This window comes from Dryobates pubescens, chromosome 14, assembly GCF_014839835.1.
Source record: "Dryobates pubescens isolate bDryPub1 chromosome 14, bDryPub1.pri, whole genome shotgun sequence".
Taxonomy (NCBI): Eukaryota; Metazoa; Chordata; class Aves; order Piciformes; family Picidae; genus Dryobates; species Dryobates pubescens.
The window spans coordinates 10,228,397-10,250,679 of NC_071625.1; the positions used below are offsets into that span (position 1 = coordinate 10,228,397).

General features: G+C 38.8%; 1 protein-coding gene across 2 annotated transcripts in view; it reads left to right on the forward strand.

Annotated features, from left to right (window-relative positions):
- TAF2 (TATA-box binding protein associated factor 2) overlaps window positions 1-22,283 on the forward strand; it is a 51,336-nt gene that overhangs the window by 23,348 nt on the left and 5,705 nt on the right. Inside the window, exons 16-25 of one of the 2 annotated variants that reach the window (XM_054167314.1) lie at window positions 557-809; window positions 3,907-4,047; window positions 5,332-5,442; window positions 6,619-6,812; window positions 8,010-8,149; window positions 11,123-11,192; window positions 13,784-13,893; window positions 15,921-16,150; window positions 18,687-18,839; window positions 19,263-19,368. In XM_054167314.1, the coding sequence (XP_054023289.1) occupies window positions 557-809; window positions 3,907-4,047; window positions 5,332-5,442; window positions 6,619-6,812; window positions 8,010-8,149; window positions 11,123-11,192; window positions 13,784-13,893; window positions 15,921-16,150; window positions 18,687-18,839; window positions 19,263-19,368 (1,508 nt within the window). The remainder of the gene's footprint in view (window positions 1-556; window positions 810-3,906; window positions 4,048-5,331; window positions 5,443-6,618; window positions 6,813-8,009; window positions 8,150-11,122; window positions 11,193-13,783; window positions 13,894-15,920; window positions 16,151-18,686; window positions 18,840-19,262; window positions 19,369-22,283) is intronic. The other variant, XM_054167315.1, reaches the window with a different exon arrangement.

Consider the following 22,283-nt stretch of genomic DNA (forward strand, 5'->3'; position numbering starts at 1 on the left):
TTGAATTGAAACTTCTTAAAACTAGATTTGAGTTGCTATATGATTTTATACTAGTCAATCATACTTTATCTGCTAACCTTGTGATCTGCAATGCTGTCGTTCTTCCATCCAGTCTGGATTCCTCTGCTCCAAGCGTATTTGATAATGTTAACTCTTTTCTACTCTTCCGCATCTGGCATATGCAGTCTCCCATTCACTGTCCTTTCATGTTTAGCTACTGTCAGGACAGTAGTTCTAAATAATCTACAGATGTATACAGAAATATATTGAAGTTATACAGTAATTTACCATGAACTCAGATTTATAGGTTAAAAATACTAAACCACTGTGTGCACTGTGAAATGTTAGAGGTTTGAACTGATTGTCCTGGGACACTATAGGTTTGCCATCCTAGACGCAGGAGATCGCCCCAAATGACTCTCTGAAGTCCTCCTCTTAACTTAGATTCTTTTATGGTTCATTGAATGTGAATACTTTGACTCATAACGATTTAGAGCATCTTCTGAATAGTCTTGAAATGTTGTAAGCTATTCATTTTTTTTCATGTCTGTCTTAGCGCTGATTCCCCTTTGCTCTGGATAAGAATAGACCCTGATATGTCAGTACTGAGGAAGGTGGAATTTGAACAGTCTGATTTCATGTGGCAGTATCAGCTTCGATATGAGAGAGATGTGGTTGCACAGGAAGAAGCCATTCTGGCACTGGAAAAGTTCCCTACCCCAGCATCACGGCTTGCACTGACCGATATACTAGAGCAGGAACAATGCTTCTACAGAGTGAGAATGCTGGCCTGCTTCTGCCTTGCAAAGGTGAGGTCGCCTGGGTGGAGTAAGGGAAGAAATCTGACAGACGTGGTAAACGTTTGAAAATGGGTCAAAACTCATCACAGTTCTTAAACTGGTTTGATATTTAGCTTCTTAAAAGTGTTTGCCAAGTATTTTGACGTGACTGATTTGAAAGGAAAGCCGTATTATTTTAGTCTGTAAATGGAGACTGCAGGCGGCTTTCATAATTGTCAAAATTGAGATGTCAGACATGAAAACCACAAGGGATATTTCCAGATTTCATTAAATGGCAGAAATAAAAGACTTTTCTCATTTTTTCAGAGCCAAAGTGAGGTTTTTTTATTTTACTGGGAAGTTCCTTGGCCTGTCTGTTCAGAACTCTGAAGTGCTGAAATTCATCTCTCAGTGAATACAGATTGTGGCTCTATATAGTTTCAGATTGAATAGGGGCACTTTAGCCAGATATGGCGACGACGGAGGTTCTTGGAATCAATACGGCTGACCAATATGATCGGGTATTGATCCTTTATTGTTCCAGTATTGCAGGCCTATGGCTCAGGCCTATGGTGAAAGCATGGCACAGTAAATCATGGAAGGAGAGGAGACAGGACAGGCAGAAAAAGAAGTGCATAGCAAGGAAACTGCTACAATTTATATAACCTTGGTATGCCTTGTTGGCATGGACTCATTGGTCCCCTATGAGTGACCACACATCACGCTATTGTAGATTATTGGTCCAACTATGGATGACACGAGGTTTGTTGATGCAGGTGCATGTCCTGTTGTCCCGAGATAACTTACTATGTTTCTAGCTACCAGCATCTTGTTTTAGTTACAGTGCTGCAGGCACAGCACTGTTTTGGCATACTGGTAGCTAGCTCTGCACTTACGCTGACCATGGCCTACCACCATGTCAGGCTCTTAGGCCTGAACTGCCAGATTGCTCACACCACTCGTAACTGGTGTTCCCACAAGGCACAAAATAAATACCAGGTTTTTCTGCAATTAAACATTAAGATGTCAGATAATTGCCTTGAAAAGGCAAGATCTTTAAACATGAAATTCACGTTAAGAAACAAAATTGGAGAGCTTTATGAAACAACTGAAAGGAAACACGGAAGTATAAGCATATTGTCAACGGCCTTTTACGGATATAAAGGCATACTTATTGACAATGTGTAGAGTTCAGATTATTGGCATTTAGCTTGCTTTCTGTTAGGCTGGATGTTAGGAAGAAGTTCTATACAGAGAGAGTGATTGCCCATTGGAATGGGCTGCCTGGGGAGGTGATGGAGTCACCATCATTGGAGGTGTTCAGGAGGAGACTTGATGGGGTGCTTGGTGCCATGGTTTAGTTGTTTAGGTGGGTTGGATTGGTTGCTCTTAAAGGTCTCTTCCAATCTGGTCTGGTCTATTCTATTCTATTCTATTCTATTCTATTCTATTCGGTACCACCTCCTGCCATCCCCATAAACATGAAGGGGTTTCATAACTGTGTATAGCATTTACATTTTAGGCCTTTCTTTTCAGTTACACTGAACCAGGTGTACCTCACATCTTTTTGAGTAGAAATAACACCAGATAGGTTATTTGCATTATGCTATGGGGAATGTGCAAATACATTTAATTCTGAGTGTGTGTTCTATCAATAGAATAAGTAGAAAACTTGTATTTTCTCACTATTTAATGGGAAGTTGAAATGAGTCAGAACACAGTATAAGACAAAAAAATACTAGAAGATGGTAATTTAACTACTGTTGACTTAACCTGAAAATGCTGGTGTCCATCTATGGATTTTGGAAAATCAAAAAACAAGTAGTTTTAAAATGTGTCAGCATTTATATCTCCATTTTAATGGAATGGTGAATATCTTCTAAATATGGTAAACTTGGAGAATATTTTGTTGGTTGAGTTTCATTTTTACATTGTTGCATAAATTTCACATTTGCAATTTTCTTTTCATCATCATGCTTTCTAAGCAGTTTTGGGGATTAAACTTCCTCTGCAGGTACAGCCATTATGTACCTTAGAGAAAAAGCTACACCTGCATTTTTTTAGTTCAAAGACTTCAGTTGCTGCAAAGGGAAGAGCCAGTTTGACCACAATATTTTCTCACTCTGATGTTCCTTTGAGAAAAGTAGGGAAATGGTTTTCAGTAATAAAGCACCCATCTTACATAAAAGCAAGGGTAAAATGGATTGCTGCCTATCTTCAGAGAGCCTCTTTCTTTTCTTTCTCTTATTGCATAAGTAGTACCCTTTGAAACAAGCTAAATAATTTAAAAGGAAGCAATTGAAATAATTTTGTTTTGTGTGAAAAGACTTCTATTTTGTAGTTTGTGGTGAGTCTGTGCTGATGGAAATTCCTGCTAGATTGTAGGGTGCTTGGCCCCATTTATTTGTTCACACAGAGAGACAATCTATCACCGGGTTCAATCTGTCATCAGGCTTAGGTGTTCTTGTCTGCAGGTTTTTATTGTTCCATACAGCAAACATATGAAACCTAGGATGCTGGGAAGATACCAAAGTAGTTTTGCATTTGTGGAGCCTTACCACCTTCCACCAAAACAGACTTTTATAGCAATAAATTTGTCTCACTGCACAGTCTCTCAATGAATTACAGTTAAAATTAGATAGAGGTAGCTGACTGGCCTTTCACTTTAGGGGTGGTCTTTTAGTGCTAGAGTGACTGAGCCCTTCTTAAAGTCTAGGCTGAGGTTACTGACAGAGTAAATTTGGGAAATTGGTATTGCAAAACCCTCTTCCATCACTGGCTTCTGTGGAGTCAGAAAAGTTGGCTTAGTAAACACCAAATTTGCTTCTAAAATTTAAAAGAGAAAATAATTAAGAACAGACATTTATCATGGAAGGATAATTAGTTGCAGACATCTTCCAAGTGGAATGATTTTCATAAAATACACTTTTAATGTAGAGAAGATATTTTGGGGAGGACAGTGAAAACTTAGCTAATATATTACCCCAATGAAAACGTATCTATTTGAAGGACAGTATGTTCTTGGCAGTTACCTTTATTGATTATAAGAAATGAGTATTTTTGTATAGCCAAACTAAATTTAAAGAGGTGATGTTAATACAATTTGCCTTCCCCTCTAATTGCACAGATTGCAAATTCCATGGTGAGTACATGGACAGGACCACCAGCCATGAAGTCACTCTTTACCCGAATGTTTTGTTGTAAGACCTGTCCAAACATTGTGAAGACCAACAACTTCATGAACTTTCAAAGCTACTTTCTGCAAAAGGTAAATTATTGGGTTTTTTTCACCGAACTTTTGAAGAGAAATACCAAAATACAAAAATATCTCTGTGGTTGACAAGAGCAGGAACATGGATAGCACAATCCTGCTTTATCCCTCCATTAAAAATCTAAATGAACCTAGTTATTTTTTTTCATATGGCATCCATCTATTCTGTCTTACTCAGAAATCAGTTAAAAGAATTATAGCAACTTTTTCTGAGTGGCTGAAGTTAAATTAGCAGTTTCTTCAGAGGAATGGAATACACTTAATAATTATTTGTGAGCTTGTTATTAAATAGAATTTATTACACAGTAACAAAGCTACTAATTTTTTAGGTGAAATCAGCACCTGTCTTAGTCAATGGCAAGGATATCACACTGCAAATAAAATCCCAAATAATACTTTAAACTGGTCTGCTTTTTAGTTCAAAGCACTGTCATCCTTCTTGCCTTTTATTGTCAACATCCTGTGTTGCTACAGCTTATTTTGATACTAATGCAGAGTTTTTTATTAGGATCTACAGTTGTTGGTTGTTCAGTGAATAATAGAATTAGTTAGAATGGTTTTATCTCAAGATTCAGTTTGTAATTATGTATTATTAAATTTCACAGATTTCATATTCCTGGTTATGGAGAAAACTCAAAATCTGGTTTTCTTAGTCCAAAGCTGCTTCATCTTTCTGCCCACATACCTTTCCTGGCGATTTTGTATTTGTCTTGTTGTCATCGTTTGTTCCTTCCCTACACTTTTTTCCCTTTTAATTTCTTGTCCCAAGTTTACAGACCTACAGGAAGACTCCTAAATGTATGTGACTGGAGCCTACAGTACTGCTTAGCTCATTCTAAAATAAATATCTACCTAGGCTAACATCTACCTGGCCAGTAATTCTTCAGTGACTGTATTGGAACTGTACCTCTCAGTGGTCATGGAAGCTTCACCTTCACATGAAAGCACCCAAATCCAGTGTCTGTCGCAGAATTACTTCCATCGTTGCTTTCTGTGTTTCATTATTTTACATTTTTAATTTGTTGCCTTTTTTAATAGTGCTTTGATTTGAGAGCATTTTCTTGGATATAGAGAGTCCTCAGCTTTCTACACTGTGACTGATAATTGAGCATTAGTTACATAGTTTGATCTGAAAATTACATAGCACGTGGTATGGCTTTCAAAAAGCATTTATCAGAGATCCGCTATTGTAAAGTTGCTCACTGGTCATTTTCAGAGTGTAGTTCTCTCCAGGGTGCAACTATCATTTCACTAATGCAAGAATGATGTTTTATTACACAGACTATGCCTGTTGCCATGGCCCTTCTGAGAGATGTTCATAACCTCTGTCCTAAGGAGGTTTTAATGTTTATTTTGGATTTGATCAAGTATAACGATAACAGGAAGAATAAGGTAAAGAATGTGTTTCTTTTAATCTTTCACTTTTTTTGTTGAAAAGAGTCTTGGTTAATATACTGCAGGATGTTTTATGCCACTAATGTAAATAAATGCCTAGGAGAGTTGTTGAAAAAGTGATACACTAAACTAAACCGAATGTTCTATAACTGACATTTTTATGGCAGCATTTCTTGGATGTTTCAAAGCTCTTTGTGCTTATTGCCTTACTAAGGACCTGCCTGTCTTCATTTGCAGACATACTCTTCTTACTTTGTTCTTTTTCATTCTAGACCCATGTGCATGAGGCTATGTAGCATGGAAAGCTAAGAACTGATTTTTTATGGCCTTGAGAGGAGTATTTGAAAGAGCAAGGAAAGGAAGTAACATTTTTCAAAGATATATAGGACTGATTGTGGGTTCTGAATGTCAGCTCTAGCACATAGAACTGGATTGTCTTCATCTAGTTGAAGAACAGCTGAAACACAGAGTAATACTATTCATCACTAAATTGAAGCATCTGAATTGGAACTGTTGTCATGTAAATTTCCTTCCCACACAGACCACCTCTGAAGGGTGATGAGGTGACCTTTAAGATCATGAAATTATACAAAATTACATCTTTCTGGCTACAGCTGCTAAGAGCCTAGTACAGTCTTTCCAGTTAAATAACCCCAAGTTAAGTGGAACAAATTTGAAGTGTCTTAGGCTTCCCTTTCCTGTGTGAAACACATACTGTAACAGGGCACTAGCTGCAAGATTACTGAAACTGAGTAAATGCAAGCACTGGTAGTCGTAAATTGTGGTGAGTTGTGCTAACATCTCCCCACCACCAAAGGAGAAATCCTACCTTGATTAACCTTGATGACTTTGATACTGAATATAGAAACAGGTAGTTCTAGATGCTCACATTTAGAAATAATGGCTTTTCTTTGCTGTATCTGGAGAATTTGCAATGCCTGATTTTTCCACTTTTATAAAACAATGTAGAACCATTAATATGCTTGTATTACAGAGTGAAGGTTCATGATTGATAGTGTGTGTGTTTGCTCAATCACTCTCAAATCCTTTTTCAGATCAAATTTATTCCTGTGTTGCTCTTTCATGCAATTTCTCACATGGATTTTGTTCTAAGATCTTGTTCTGTAACAGTGCTTCGACACTTCCTAACTTTTACTTGCTGTTTTTATCTAGTTTTCAGACAACTACTACCGTGCTGAGCTGATCGATGCCCTAGCCAACTCTGTAACTCCTGCAGTCAGTGTGAACAATGAAGTTCGAACACTGGATAACTTGAATCCTGACGTTCGACTTATTCTTGAGGAAATAACTCGTTTCCTAAACATGGAGAAGCTTCTTCCCAGCTACAGGCATACCATTACAGTCAGGTGTGGTTTAATAATTGTTCTACACTTGAAGAGAGCAGACACATAAATGCTGCTCTTTTTGTGTTGTTGGTTGGTTGGTTTTTCACCTTTATTATTTGAGATTATGTCTTGTGTCTCTGAACCTTAAATGCCAGATTCCTTCTAATTTCCAAAAGCTCACAGTGCAGTTTTGGTTTGATTGCTTTTTTCTTTCAACATTAATTTCTATCAGTGTAGACTATTTGTTAGCAGGCATAAGTTGTTCATGCTTATGCCTCTTTACAAATAGAATAGAATAAACCAGGTTGGAAGAGACCTTCAAGATCATCGCATCCAACCCATCAACCAATCCAACCCACCTAAACAGCTAACCCATGGCACCAAGCACCCCATCAAGTCTCCTCCTGAACACCTCCAATGATGGTGACTCCACCACCTCCCTGGGCAGCCCATTCCAATGGGCAATCACTCTCTCTGTATAGAACTTCTTCCTAACATCCAGCCTAAACCTCCCCTGGCGCAGCCTGAGACTGTGTCCTCTTGTTCTGGTGCTGGCTGCCTGGGAGAAGAGACCAACCTCTGCCTGTCTTCAACCTCCCTTCAGGTTAAGCAACCTCTTCTCCAGGCTAAGCAACCCCAGCTCCCTCAGCCTCTTCTCACAGGGCTTGTGTTCCAAACCCCTCACCAACTTTGTTGCTCTTCTCTGGACTTGTTCCATCAAGTCAACATCCTTCCTAAAGTGAGGGGCCCAGAACTGGATACAGTACTCGAGGTGCGGCCTAACCAGTGCAGTGTACAGGGGCAGAATGACCTCCCTGCTCCTGCTGGCCACACTGTTCCTGATGCAGGCCAGGATGCCATTGTCCCTCTTGGCTGCCTGGGCACACTGCAGGCTCATGTTCAGCCTACCATCGACCAGGAAAGGTAGCCTTGTAACAGTACCTGTAGAGCGCACAGCATGACCTGAGCTGTGTTTCCTCTGTAAGTTAGCACACTTGTACTGAAACCAAACAATGGCTTAGACAGAATGGGGAATTCTGTTTGTGTTTCAGCCTCATTCAGAATTAAAGTGAGGCATGTGTTAATGCTCTGAAAGTAACATGTTTGTTGGGATAATGTAATTGTATTAAAAACACACTACCTGATTTGCAGAAAGTAATTGTGTTCTTTGCTGGCATTCTGTAAACCTAGTGTACATTTCCTCTGTCTGCCATGTAGCTGTTTAAAAGCTATTCGAGTGCTTCAGAAGAATGGTCATGTCCCAAGCGATCCTGCTCTCTTCAAGTCATATGCAGAATATGGACACTTTGTAGATGTCCGAATAGCAGCATTGGAGGCTGTTGTTGATTATACAAAAGGTACTGTTTGTTTTTCAAGTATTTTGACACCTTTGTGATGTAGGAGAAAAATGTAATGCTCTGCCTGAATAACTGGTTTCTCACTTCTGCAAGGGCTTGATTGTTTTGATCTTCCTGCTGTCCATTCTGTCCACAGGCATCTCAAATGAGATCAACAGTGGAGGATTTTAAGGCAGTTGGAGTCTTTGAGTGAATGTGTCTGGTGGAATTTGGGTGTACAGAATGCAAGCAGACTGTCACACAGAAAGCTGCAGAGGGGCTTCTTCACAAAGGCATTTAGTGATAGAACAGAAGGTAGCGGATTTAAACTGAAAGAGGGTAGGTTTAGATTATATCTAAGAAAGAAGTTCTTCACAGTGATAGCAGTGAGGCATTAGAAGGAACTGTCCAGAGAATACCCCATCCCTGGAAGTGTTCAAGGCCAGGTTAGTGAAGCTTTCAGCGACCTGGTCTAGCAGCAGGTTTCCCAGCCCATGGCACGGGGTTTAGGACCCGATGATCTTTAAGGTCCCTTCTGGCCCAAACCATTCTGTGATTAATTTTGTGAATTCAGATCTCTGCTGGTGCTGTGTGTCTCTGTTAGGCTGCGTCTTTGTTCCTCCCTTCATAAAGTGTTAGTGGAAAGAATTGCTGGGAAATGGAAAGCTTACTCATCAGCACACTTCCTTTAGAATAATCTCACTAATTCGTCCCACCCGTTGGAAAGAAACTGATCGAAATAAGGTTTTCTCATTGTATTCTTGACCTGTTTGTGACTTGAATAAGAAAGTGTTTGTACTGTGAAATAATATGGTGCATCTTTAAACGAGCTTTATCAAATGTGTTGCTGTACAAGCAAGATAGGCTAAGTTGCTTGAAGTACTCTAAAGGAAAGTAAAACTTGAATGGCAAAAAGTAGTAGAAAGATTACTTGAAGAAATCAGTGAGCTGAACATAATTCTTGACTGAGCTCATTGTGAGGTCTGGAAATGATGGATTACAGCATTGTTGTACCTAACTGCCTTGCTCCTTGCCAATGGCTTTTTCTCCAATACAGAGGTAGCATGCAAATATCTATCTGCTGTAAAGTCAGTACAGTTCTCAACACCACCTGCTATTTAACTGGTCATTAGTATCATTTCTTAAATAGCACCTTCCAGCAGTGAACATGTTAGCTTGTGCTTCTGCTGTAAGACTGGCAAGTTTTTGATTAAGGAGTAAATCCAGAAGCTCGGAGTACTAACTGACTTCAACTGCCCATAGAGAAGATAGCAGCAGTTGTCTTGCACATCCCTAAACCTGTCTTTGGAATGAGGCTGGCTATTGCCAAGAGGTCTGATTTTCATTGTTCCCAGTTACCTGGTTTTCAGTTGATACTGGATATTAACCAGCAGCTATCAAATGCCTGTTGCTTATGCCAAAGCTGTCTTTCAACAGTTCTTGTAAAGGAAGCTGACAGATTCTGTAATTTTCATAAAAAGGAAAGTCTGTATTTTCTGGGACAGTGTGGAACTCCCATGTTTTTCTGTCAGCTCTCAGGGTAGGAATAACACTACTGTTTTTTTAAATTACTTTAAAGGAAAGAATTTCTCCGTGGAACTGAATAAGTTGTTTTCTTTGCTGTTAGTAGTGAAGGCTTTTTAGAGATATGATAACTAAAATGCATGAGGCTGCATGTAATGACTTGGACAGTTCATCTAAACTGGCTTGAAGTAAAGAGGGTTTATTAACTTTTTTACAGTTAGCTTCTAATGGTTACATGACTGAGTATTTGTATGGATGCAACAATGCAGTTACAAATTTAGAAGAGGTAATGACAAACCATTCTAAATAAATATCCATGATTATCTGATCTCTTTAATGTTAGTTTAGAGTCTTGGAGATGCTCTGCTGTAGTTGGGAAGTGGTACATTATCTCTTGTAATTTGAAAAAATCTCAAGGGGGATTTTACTTCAGAAAGCATTTCCTTGTTTTTATGTCTATCAGAAGTATGAAAATCAATGCATCTTTCTTTTCCCACAGCCTTCTCCTAGACAAGCTGACAAGATGCAGACAGGGTGGGTGGTCTGTTAGATGGGTTGGAACTTGGGTCATGGGCCACACTCAGAGGGTGATCAATGTTTCTCACTTGGGATGGCAGCCTGTCACAAGCAGGGGTCCCCTGGGTAGCATTTTCATAAATAATCTGGGCAACAACATTGAAAGCAGCTTCACCAAGTTTGCTGATGACACTGAACTGGGTGTTGAGATGGACACTTCGGAAGGGAGAGCCATCTTACAAAGAGACTTGGACAGGCTGGAAGAGTAGGCAAGCAAAAACTGTATGAAATATCTTTGTGGCTGCGGAGCAGTGTTTCTATTTTGCAGTGTTACTCTGACAATACAAGGCATTTTGTAATGTAATTTAAATTCTACCCTAACAAACTGATACCATTTCCAACAGTGTCAGGCAGCACTTTGACAGAAGTATGTGCTGCTGAGTTTCCAGAATTCATTTTAATTGTGAAGTATAATGACTTAGACTACAGAAGGCACTGAGATAAGCATGCTTGAAGTTTGGATTGAACCCTCTAGTCTTCCTCATTGTATCCTATTTCTGCATAATAGTTTTACACAGATTTCCTGTGCATGAGTATTATATATTCTCTATTCCCTGGGGAAAATATTATACTTCTGATTGTTGAAAGGATATTTGAATGCATTAATTCTAGGAAGCACACAGTATCAGGTTAATCATCTGCTCTGTGATCTTCCCAGGCAATGCTCACAAGTGGTATTTACCTGTTAGTATGTCAGGTTGATGAGCTTTGAAAAATAAAGGCAGGGAGGAGTCTTGTGCACATTTCTGTTTTGAATTTGCACTATAATTAATGAAATTCCTTTTTAGTTGCAGTAATTCAAATTCTTTGTATGTTCTCTGTGGCTGTCTTGATCAAAATCCTTCCAGTTTATGTGTATTTGTGTGACATTTTATTTTACATTTTTTTTTGCAGTTGATAGGAGCTATGAAGAACTACAGTGGCTGCTTACTATGGTCCAGAATGATCCTGTACCATACATAAGGTTAGTGAGCTAATAAAGAACCAATATTTCTACTAATGCTGGAACTACCAACTAAATTCTTGGCCTGGAATCATTAGAGTGGAACAGATGCTGAACTGCTTCATACTTCTTCTCAAAACTGATTTCATATAAACTGAAATGTATTTTGATATTGCAGCAGTTCGCATCTCAAAAATTAATGTAGTAGGTTCTTATTCTCCATCATATTATTTTTGTTCTTTTATGTTCTATCTCTGTGATGGAATTCTGAAGTTAGAGGTCATTTCCTGATTACAAATAAAGTGTATAAATCTGATGTTGCATTTGGCAATAAGACTTTGTGATACGTAGAAGAGAGAAAGATTGAGACATCGGCAAACAAATGTTTTGCCAACAGCAAGTGTAAAGCAATTGTTAGACTGTAGATGGGGTGAAAGGACAACATGAAAATAAGGTGTAGTTTCTAGTATTGCCTGTTTCAGCTTTGTTTTCAGCAATGAGTGAGTGGATATTTTAGCACAAGATCATAGGATGTTAGGGGTTGAAAGGGACATTTGAAGGTCATCGAGTCCAACCCACATTCATTATAGAATAGAATTAACCAGGTTGGAAAAGGTCTTTGAGATCATCAAGTCCAACCTATCACCCAACACCATCTAATCAACTAAACCATGGCACTAAATGCCTCATCCAGTCTCCTCTTAAACACCTCCAGTGATAGTGACTCCACCCCTCCCTGGGCAGCACGTTCCAATGGCCAATCTCTCTTTCTGTGAAGAACTTCTTCCTAACATCCAGCCTAAACCTCCCCTAGTGCAGCTTGAGACTGTGTCCTCTTGTTCTGTTGGTGGTTGCCTGGGAGAAGAGACCAACCCCCACCTGGCTACAACCTCCCTTAAATGTGTAAGACAGCAGTAAGGTCTCCCCTGAACCTCCTCTTCTCCAGGCTAAGCAACCCCAGCTCCCTCAGCCTCTCCTCATAGGGCTTGTGCTCCAAACCCCTCACCAGCTTTGTTGCCCTTCTCTGGACACATATATAAACCTTTGAACATCAAGGCTCATAATTAGAGTTTCTCCTCAACATAGGATCATAGCTGTAAGATTGCTCTCTGTTTCTTAGAGGGAGATTTAATTTGATTGATATCTTTTTAAAGAGGAATTATAATTTTGAACTGAGTGCAATATGTAAGCCTCCCCTAAAAGAAAAGCGGGGAAAACATCTTCAAAAACTTTCTAAATGTGTAGGACAGCAAGGGGAAGGCTGGCTATACAGAAAAAAAAAACAGTTAACTAAGTAATTAATCAAATAATTCTTTTATTCATAAAATTCTATGCCAAGTTTAAAGGAAGAAAATTGGGGGGAAATGTGTCTAATTTTAGCTCAATGTGTAAATACTGCAAGCAAACATGGTCGTGCAGAATCTGTATACACCAGTGTAACTTAAGAAGTTACAGTGTTTCTTTCCAGAGAAATGTACAAGTCACTGGGTTTTTTTTAATATCACTTAGAAGCATTTAAAGTTTTTTAAAAATTCTTTTATGTCAGTATAGAATCATAGAATTGTCAGTATTGGAGGGGACCTCCAGGATCATCTAGTTCCAGCCCCCGTGCCATGGGCAGACACACCTGACACTAGATCAGGTTGCCCACAGCCACATCCAGCCTGGCCTTAAAACCCTCCAGTATCTAAGGGGTTTATTTGCCAGTGTTGCTCTTTCCCTCTAACTATCAAGTTAGTGTGCAATTGTTACTAAAGACTATAATGTAGCTTACAATTTTGTACCAAACTGTTAAAAGCTGTGCTGTTTTGCACGCTACTTCTCATCTTTAAGTTACATTGCTGATGGTAAATCTGTGTCTGTGCACATTGCGGGCAGAAGACTAAAATTATAAAACGTTGGTTAAAAATTTGAGAGAAATTCTGTGTTTGTGTAAGCTTGTAAAAATATTGTAATGGGTTGAACTGAGCTGGAGTTAATTCTCCTCACAGTATTCTAGTGCTGTGGTGTTTTGTTTCTTTTTTCAGCAGTAGTTGATAACATAGCAATGTTTTGGCTACAGCTAAATCCAGTATTCAGGCTGTGTCCTTACAACATTTCCCTGCCCCAGGAGTACATTGAGGGGTGGGCAAAATCTTGGGAGGGGACACAGCTGAGCCAGCTGACTTAGACTGGCCAAAGAGGTATTCCATACCATATGACATCAGCTCAGGTATAAGTAGGAAGTGAAAGAAGGAAGTGGGGGGATTCGTCTATGGCGTTTATCCTCCCGAGGAACCATCAAGCTTAGAGAGCCCTGCTTCCCGAGACCGACCACCGTCCTGCCGATGGGAAGTAGAGACTAACATCTCTCTGCTTTCTTTGCTTCCGCGCAGTCTATTGCTGTTTGCTTATTAGTGTTACTAAATTGCTCCTATCTTATCCCCGGCTTCTGTTATATTTTCTTTTCCCTTCTTCCCCTCTTCACTTAAGAGGGGGAGTGATAGAGCAGCTTGGTGGGTATCTGGCCTCCAGGCCAGGGCCAAACCACCACAAATATTGAAACTGAACAGACTTTGTATTCTCAGTGTGTTCATTTGGATATAATAAAGATGTCTCTGTCTCTTTTTCAGGCATAAGATTCTGGATATGCTGACTAAGAATCCACCTTTTACCAAGAACATGGAGTCCCCTTTATGTAGTGAAGCTTTGGTAGATCAGCTTTGGAAACTAATGAATTCAGGTTGTTGGGGTTTTTTTTGTTTGTTTATTGTTTCGTTGGGTTGGGGTTTTTTTTGTTTTGTTTTATTGTGAGGTGTTTTTTTAATGAAGTGTTAAAGACTTAGTTCAGAATATGCCAAGAGCTCCTGTAGTTTTGACAGAAACTGAAAATTCAGTCTCAGAAGTTTGATATCCTGCACATACCTCCAGAGCATTCTCAGTGTTTCTCATTCTTTTGTCTGCTACTCTAGTGTGCTTTGATATACTTGGACATAGGATGATTTTTTTGACACACACATTCAAAGCATGTGTTTCCTCAAATGGTGGTGTCTGTTATCTTTTTCTTTGTCGGGCTTTAGAATAGAATGAACCAGGTTGGAAAAGACCTTCAAGTCCAACCCATCACCCAAAACCATCTTATCAACTAAACCATGGCACCAAGTACCTCATCTAGTCTCTTCTTAAACACCTTTAGATGAGAGAGAATATAAGGAGGATTACACTTGTACAGATAATTTAAATGAGATGTGTCAATTTGCCTTGTTTGATTAGGAAAGATCCTTATGAGAGGGGGGCTTGCATCTTTACCATTGAGCTGTTTTTCATTTTATCCAGTCCTGACAAATGTCCCTTTAACATGGGGCACATTACTATATAGATTACATATAAGCTTTTATATAGCTTTTTGGGTCATTGAAGGCTGGCTGTTCTCTATGTATCATAATTTTTAGTGTTTAAAAGATTGTCTACACTCCAGGGGCTGAAGTGGGGAGACTGCTAGTGCAGTTTTGTAGTATTTGCCAAGTGTCAGGCACAGCAAATAAATAGTTTTGATGTTCCCATCAGAGTTTGTTTTTTTATTTTTCTTGAGAGAAGAGTGTGTGTAGTGTTACTTGCAACCATTGCCTCTTTTTGCAAGTAACAAATAGGGTATACATTCTTCTTATGGTTTATGGGGCTTTAAGTACTTAAATTTTTATGCATCAAAATGACATAATGTTTTGATTTATTTTCTGTGAAGGATAACTGTAGACTTCCAGGGTGCCTTGAAAAAACCTTTGTTAATGTGAGACACGTCAATAACCAGGATTGAAGCTGTATGACTGCAGAATCATGAATTGCTTTCATTTAACATAAGCAGACTCTGATTGATAGATGTAATTTTTTTTTTCTTTTTTCTTCTGTGTTATTATGCATTAAATGGATAATGTTCACACATTCCAGAGATGGCTGGGAAACATAGCAATCAGTTGTATTTAAGCTGGAGGGCTGTGCCCAGAGAATGGTAGTGAATGGTGCCACATCCAGCCGGAGGCCAGTCACTAATAGTGTCCCCCAGGGATCAGTTCTGGGCCCTGTCCTGTTCAATATCTTTACTGATGATCTGGATGAGGGGTTTGAGTCTGTCATCAGTAAATTTGCAGACAACACCAAGTTGGGAGCAGGTGCTGATCTGTTAGAGGCTGCTTTCTGTAGTAAGAGTACATATATGCAGTATGAATGCAAATCAAAGAATTGAGTATCCAGTGAAGTAGATGATATAGTAATGACATCAGAAAGCATGTCTGTGCATTGGTGGTCTGTGTTGTCTATTAGTGCATTTTCCAGAAGGTAGAAATCTTGTTCAGACTTAAAGCTCCTCCTACATTTCATGGCAATTGCGACCAAATTCATTGATACAGGATGCCAGTTGGGTAATAAAATGTTCCATTTAATTGTCTGCCAGTAAAACCTAAAGTGAAAGTTTTAAAAAAAAAAAAAAGCATATGGATGTGATTATTTTCCTTTTTTCACTCTGTTATTATAGCACTTAGTTTCCCATTCTTGATCTACTGAGCTTGGGCAGTTTACAACCCAAACAGTAAAGTCTTCCTTTTAAACAAGTTGGTGGCAGGTGAGCTTGAGTTACTAAGAGGCAGGAATAATGAGGGAAGTGTATCTTAAGCACAGAAAATATTATACCCATGTGGATCCAGATCACTTAAAATATTTTATTTGTCAGGAGAAGATTGTATCTCTGTACTAACAATAATCTCTTTTGGATTGTAGGAACTTCACATGACTGGAGATTGCGATGTGGTGCTGTGGACCTCTATTTCACACTTTTTGGCCTCAGCAGGCCATCTTGTTTACCATTACCAGAGCTTGGACTTGTTCTGAATCTCAAAGAAAAGAAGGCTGTTCTTAATCCAACGATTATCCCTGAATCAGTTGCAAATAATCAGGAACCTGTGAATATTGCTAACAATCATGGACAGTCAGTAGGATTTCAGAACACCGTAAGCACAAACCATCTGCATACATCCCTTCAGCTGGCTCAGGCCTTGCTTTGGTTGCTGTTTTAGTTCTGTATTGTGTTCAAACTCCTCATGCATTACCTAAGCTAACTTTTACCTTATTATTCTTGATTCCTTCCACTTGAGAAGCTTACATATAACGTAGCTTTTTTGGCTTTTTGTGTTTTGCATAGTGTATGCAAGCTTTTTACTCTTTTTTCCCCCCCCAGTCTCATCGTTTCTGTTCTTTATAAAACTTTTTGTATATTGCTTCTGAGACATGATGTGATTCACAGAAATGTTTGATGCTGTGATTTAAAACTGTTTCTTATTAGTCTAATAATACTGCTTATAGACAAACTGAAAACCTTCAATCAGTAAATTTATTACTGATTGAAAGTTGGAACTTTAGCACATCTTCATTGAACCCTTGAATCTGACAATTTGGTACTGTGCTCTGAAGGATTTGTAGCAACTTCTGAAAAATTGCATACACTGTTTGATATTTGTTCATGCTTTGGAGGCTTCAGTCCTAACATTGTGTAGTTAGAAAATAGATCTTATAAGCCACTCCAGTCCTTTTCCTTACAAATAACTGCCATTCCTGTAGGACTAAGTCTTTTTGTTGGACAAGTTTTAATTATGAGGGGAAAAAACTCAACAGACATGGAAATAATGAGACTTTTTCTTAACAATTTCAAAGACTATGTTTGATTTAAACTGCTTAGGATTAAATCCTGAAAGAGAATGTCAACATGTGATCGGCATGGTTGAAATTCTTTCTACACTTCTGAATGGGATGTTTACGGTTACTGCATCGGTCCCATCTAAATCACTTTTATTCGTAAGTGTACTGAGTGCAAATAGCCTTGCAGGCTATTTCCAGTAGGGGGAGAAAATTATGATGGAGTCAAATATCATTAGAACTATAGTATGTATTTCAGAACATGTACTAAGGCCTAATTTGGTAAGCATAAGCATCAGAATTAGCAGGAGACACTTTTTTGGCAGATTTTTAGGCTGCGGTTGAGTAAACATGCAAACTTTTTTAAGCAGTCTTAATTAAAAAATCTGCTCTTAACTCTTTCCTATACTGTCCCTTGTGCTAGCACAGTTGCTGCATAGTGATCAGGATGATCTGGTTGAAAAATACTTTTTTTTATAAACACAAATTTCCTGTTGGGTCAGTTACCTGGTCCAATTCATTGTGTAGTTACTTAAGGGCAGATAGGTATGAGGAAGATGAAGAGGTTGCTTCTTTTAGCAGCTGTGCTAGCTTCCACTAGTGTGAAAATACAGCATTAGTATAAGCCTCAATTAACACTTCATCCCTTGTATCTTCTCCTATGCCTCATCTCCATCCTCCTACCCCTTACTTTAAGGTTATCATTTTTCACTGCGACTCCCCCAGAATTCAGGGGATTTGCTTGTATTAAAACAAATACATCCAACTAGTTACATAACACAGGGACTGCCTCTCACATGAGCCAAAGTGTGTCCAACAGTTTTTCACACCAGCAGTGTGTTGGGTTAAAAAATAGGGAAATACATATTTGAGGGGAAAAAGAAGATGCAGGTGATGGAATACATCAGATTAACTAGATTCTTTCATGCAGACTGGTTTATTCTGAGAGCACAAACATGTTAAAATCAGTACTGATAGACTTCTGACACTGAACTTGCAAGGAAGGTTAAAGTCATAAACCTGAGAAAACTGAATTTGAATTGTTCAGGTCAAGAGTTTATGGGGCAGGGATACTCTTTGTAGGACAGAAGAGCAGCACAAGTGGAGCAGCATGTGGTCTTGAGATTCTATGGCACCGCTTTTATCTAGCTTTTAGTGGGCCTTTAATTACATTTGCTTCTGTGGATACTTCATTTTTCTGTCTGTATTTTGTATATTTGGACTTGTTGGAACACCTGTCTCCTATTTTAATTACTAGCTGTGTAACTTAGTAGACTATCCTGCAATTTCTGTGTTCCCTTGACCCAGTTTTTGTTGATAATCTAAGCAGTAATTTACAAAACAGTTTCACTCTTTTAAAAAAATACTGTTGTGAAAACAAAATAACCCCCAAGTTTTAAATTCTGGTTATTATCTGTATTCAACAAAGTAAGCATTAGTTTTCAAAGCTAACTAAAAGATAAATCCCATGTGCAGATCAGAGGTTATCACAGTTTTTCAGCTGAGATCTCAACTGAGGAGAGTCTGCCAGGCACAGATTTATAGAAAGGCTATTCAGAGGCAGCAAATGTTGTTGCACACCAACAGTACCATGATTGTGAGAAGGGACAGAGAAGATGCCAATGCTTAGATATGCAGAGGGCGCAGGAATAGAAGTAAAGAGAAACTATGTTTGTAGCAGAGGTTGGCACAAATCCATACAGGGTTTTAGAAAACACTTTTTGCCAGTACTACAGGGAAAACTTTGTTCAAATCACCCACTTTGCTCAGAAGTGTTTTCAGCTATCAGGTCTCTTTTAGGCTGAAACATGGCTCTTGCTATCTTCTAATTTTAATCTTTTAATGCTGCTTCAGGAGGATGATCATCTTATTAAGGAAACAGCATCCAGCATTTCTGGTCATCAGCAGGGGGTGAAGAGGAAGGCTGATATGCCACTCGGGTCTCCATTGGAGCCAGGGCAAATACTAGAGAAGAATGAAGACAGTAAAGTCAAACTCAAAATCAGAGTAAGAAATGGAAATTCAACTTGCACAATATGTAGGGTATTTGGAATAACAGCAGTGGCTTCTGCTGACTTCCCTTAAAGCTGTGTTCAAACAAAAGATGTGTTATGTATACATGTACAGTAGTTGTTAGGCTTACTTTGGCGAAATCATTTCCCATCAGATTTCTTATTGGCTGGCAAGAAATAAAGTTAACACTTAATGCTCTTGTTCACACAGCTTCAAGGTAAATTGGAGAGAAGAAAAAACACTGACTTTTTTTAGTTCTATTGAACTTTTACTCCTTTGCAGTGGTAGATATCATTTCCTTTCCCTCTCACCCCCAGTTTACCTCAAAAGTAAAATATCTTAAGTTGTATGTAATGATATTCTTAGAAGTTATTAGCATCTGCTTGTTTGTTGTTTTTTCCCCCCCTGATATCTTAGTTCTCAAACTCTCAAGAAGAGGAGGAAATTGATATGGACACAGTTCATGACAGTCAAGCCTTTATTTACCACCATTTGAATATGCTGGAGAGACCATCCACACCAGGTATGAGTAGATTTATTGGCAAAATGATAGCACAGATTTTTCAGCTATTTCAGTTGTGGGAGTGTTTTTGCTACTGCTCATTCACATACATACAACATTTGTTAAGTGTCAAATGTTAACTTATTTCCAGGAAGGGTGGAAAAGGGGGCATAAGAACATTTCTTTAGCTTCTGATGTATTTATAGATAACTCTGTACATGTGCATTTTCATACATATCTAAGTAAAACAAGTAAGTTTCATGCTTATAAAAGTGAAAAGCTGAGGAATGAATAAAATAACATGAAGCTGAAATAGCACTCCGTAAGAAATCAGGTGAAACTAATTTTGCCATAGATGTCATTTAAAAAATAATAATTTTAAAGATTGGCTTAAAAATATATGTATTATTTAGGCTATTTAAATAAATGATTATGATTAGAAATTATTTTATAACTTAACATCAGAAGATGAAAAACACAGAAGCCTCAAAGATGCTTAGAAGGGGTTTTCGAAGTTTGAAAAGATTTCATCTATGAGTCAAATGGTTTCATTCAAGCATTTCTTCTCTCTCACTAATTCTCTTTGTATCTTTTTTTTCATGAAATACTTTACAAAATGTCTTAAATAGTAGTGTTTCTTAGAAAACTTAAGGCAGGTTGAATTTCATTGGTGAACTTCCAGCTTCTTTGCTTATCTGTCACTAGTGAAGAAATTCAGTGCTTAGTCTCATCTTCTCAAAATGCTTTAACTGCATTTGTTAATTTTACTTCCAGAATGTGCCAGTGGAGCTAAGCTCAGGTAGTGTGACTATGTAACAAAAATGTTGAGAGGTCTTTGGGACACATCCAAAACAAGGTTTCAGGGTTGCAGTACTGCAATGTGTAAGAAGTTAAGTATTTAGCCTTAAAAGTAGGATTCACAGTAATTACCCTGTTGCTTGTTTTTCTGTTTTTATCCAGTGGTTGCCTAATGTAAAACACAAGTAGACCTTAGTTAGCAGCAGGATCTGGAATGCTGGTTCTGTCTTGAGTGCCCTAGGTCCTTAGCTATGCTAACAGGTGACCTCATCGGCTTTTCCTGTGACCTGACAATTTAATGGCCCTGTTTAAGAGAAGGGCTGGTGGATGTTCCTGCTCCCAGTATCCAGCTGAGGCTGGTGCTTTGGTGCTGGCTGGGAGCATGGAAGCTCTAGGCTCATACTCCCCTAGGGGCCTGGGACTTAACGCTTTTCCTTCCTTGGCAGATGCTCTAGCCAGTAAGGGGGTTTGTTTTGGTTTTTATAAAAGGTAACTGCTGTCATTGCTCAGCAAACAAATTAAGTTCATATGGGGACATAAACCACCAGGAGGTCTAGTTTCTGGATTCCAGATGGCCCTTGGTTACTGACGTGTGCCTGTGCAGCCAGCTCCACCGGGATGGATTTGCTGTTGGATAACTAGAGTAGCAAAACTCGCAACTTTTTGCCTAAAGCATTTCAGCAAAGGGGAAGGCTGCATATAGGTTGTTTTCATGGCTTTAGGAGCCTAATTCCCCACAACCTTTACTTTATAGCTCTCAGAGCTACTTTGCATTTTGTCCTCAGTGTTATGGTTAACCATCACATTTTCTCTTACGGCAAAGAATGACACATCCAGGGCACATGAGTGCAAAGCTGGTCTGCTGAGGATTAGTATTTATAACTCTTACATGATATTTTGCAACTTCTTTTTTCTTTAACTGGATTTACACACTGTACAGAATATCAAGTCATAAACATAACTCTGCCAAATACTTCACAAATAGGACTTATGGGACCCTGAGTACGCCAGCTCTGTCTTTCAGGACTGTTGCATATTAAATTTGCCCTAGAGTTCAGAAAGGGGTAAGGTCTGATCAGGAGTGGAGTAACAGCCAGTTGACTGCAGCTTTTGTAGACTTAGACCAGACAAAAGCTACTTCAAGTTTCACTTGTATGCTGGATGACCTTCTCACCTCTGCCATTTAGACATTCAGCACGTTGGAATACATTTTCGTTCCTAGGTAATAAATGAGGCAAATGGCTGGGTTTTGCCACAGAGTTCATTTTAGATAATAAGTCTTTGAAAAGCATTATTTTGAAACACTTCAGATGAATTTCATTTTCTTTGGTTTGTGCAGTTAGAAACAGTTCCACTACTTCACTTCTAAAATTTCACCTATTTCTTATGTAATTTTTTGGAGAAGCAGGGATGTATGAATTTCAGACCGAGTAAATAAAGACAATGCAATCTCTAGGAGATGACACATTTCTGAGAAGAAACATATAGGAGGAAAAATATAAGCATACATGAACAAATCTGTCCCCACATAGGAGTGTTCTGGTTTACAAAGGACTATTTCCTGAGGACCTCTGAGTTTTTCCAGCAATGATGGAGGATGGCTGAGTTTCAGTGAGTGATTATTGTGAAACAGACTGACAGCGAGTTCTGAAAGTCTCAGTATCTTGTTAATGAATCTGTAAGAGCTTAAATCTGTCTCAGTGCTGTGACTCTTACTTGGAAGGCAGTGAGCTCTTAGTCCATACTCAGTTTTCCTCTCACAGCTGTGCGTTGTGTCCCCATATGTCACATGAAACGTTAGGTCATCAGCTAAACACAGCCTGCAAACAGCAGCTGCCAGGAGGAGGGTCATACGGGGTCCAGATCCTGCCCTATCTGTGGGTTGGCCTTTTTTAATTTTTCACACTCCTCACATCACACCAAATGATAACTTGGATTTGTTCAAGTTTAAGTAATCACCATAAAGCCAGGAAAATATTTAAAGTAACAATTTTAAAGCCTTTTTATTTTCTGTATGCTTCTGCTGGTGGATGTGAAAGGTTAGGGTTGAGACAGAGTACAGGGGCAGTGTTACAGGGTTTTGTACTATAATAACAGCACTTTTGTAGTCATCCTGTCTATGATGATAGAACTATGGA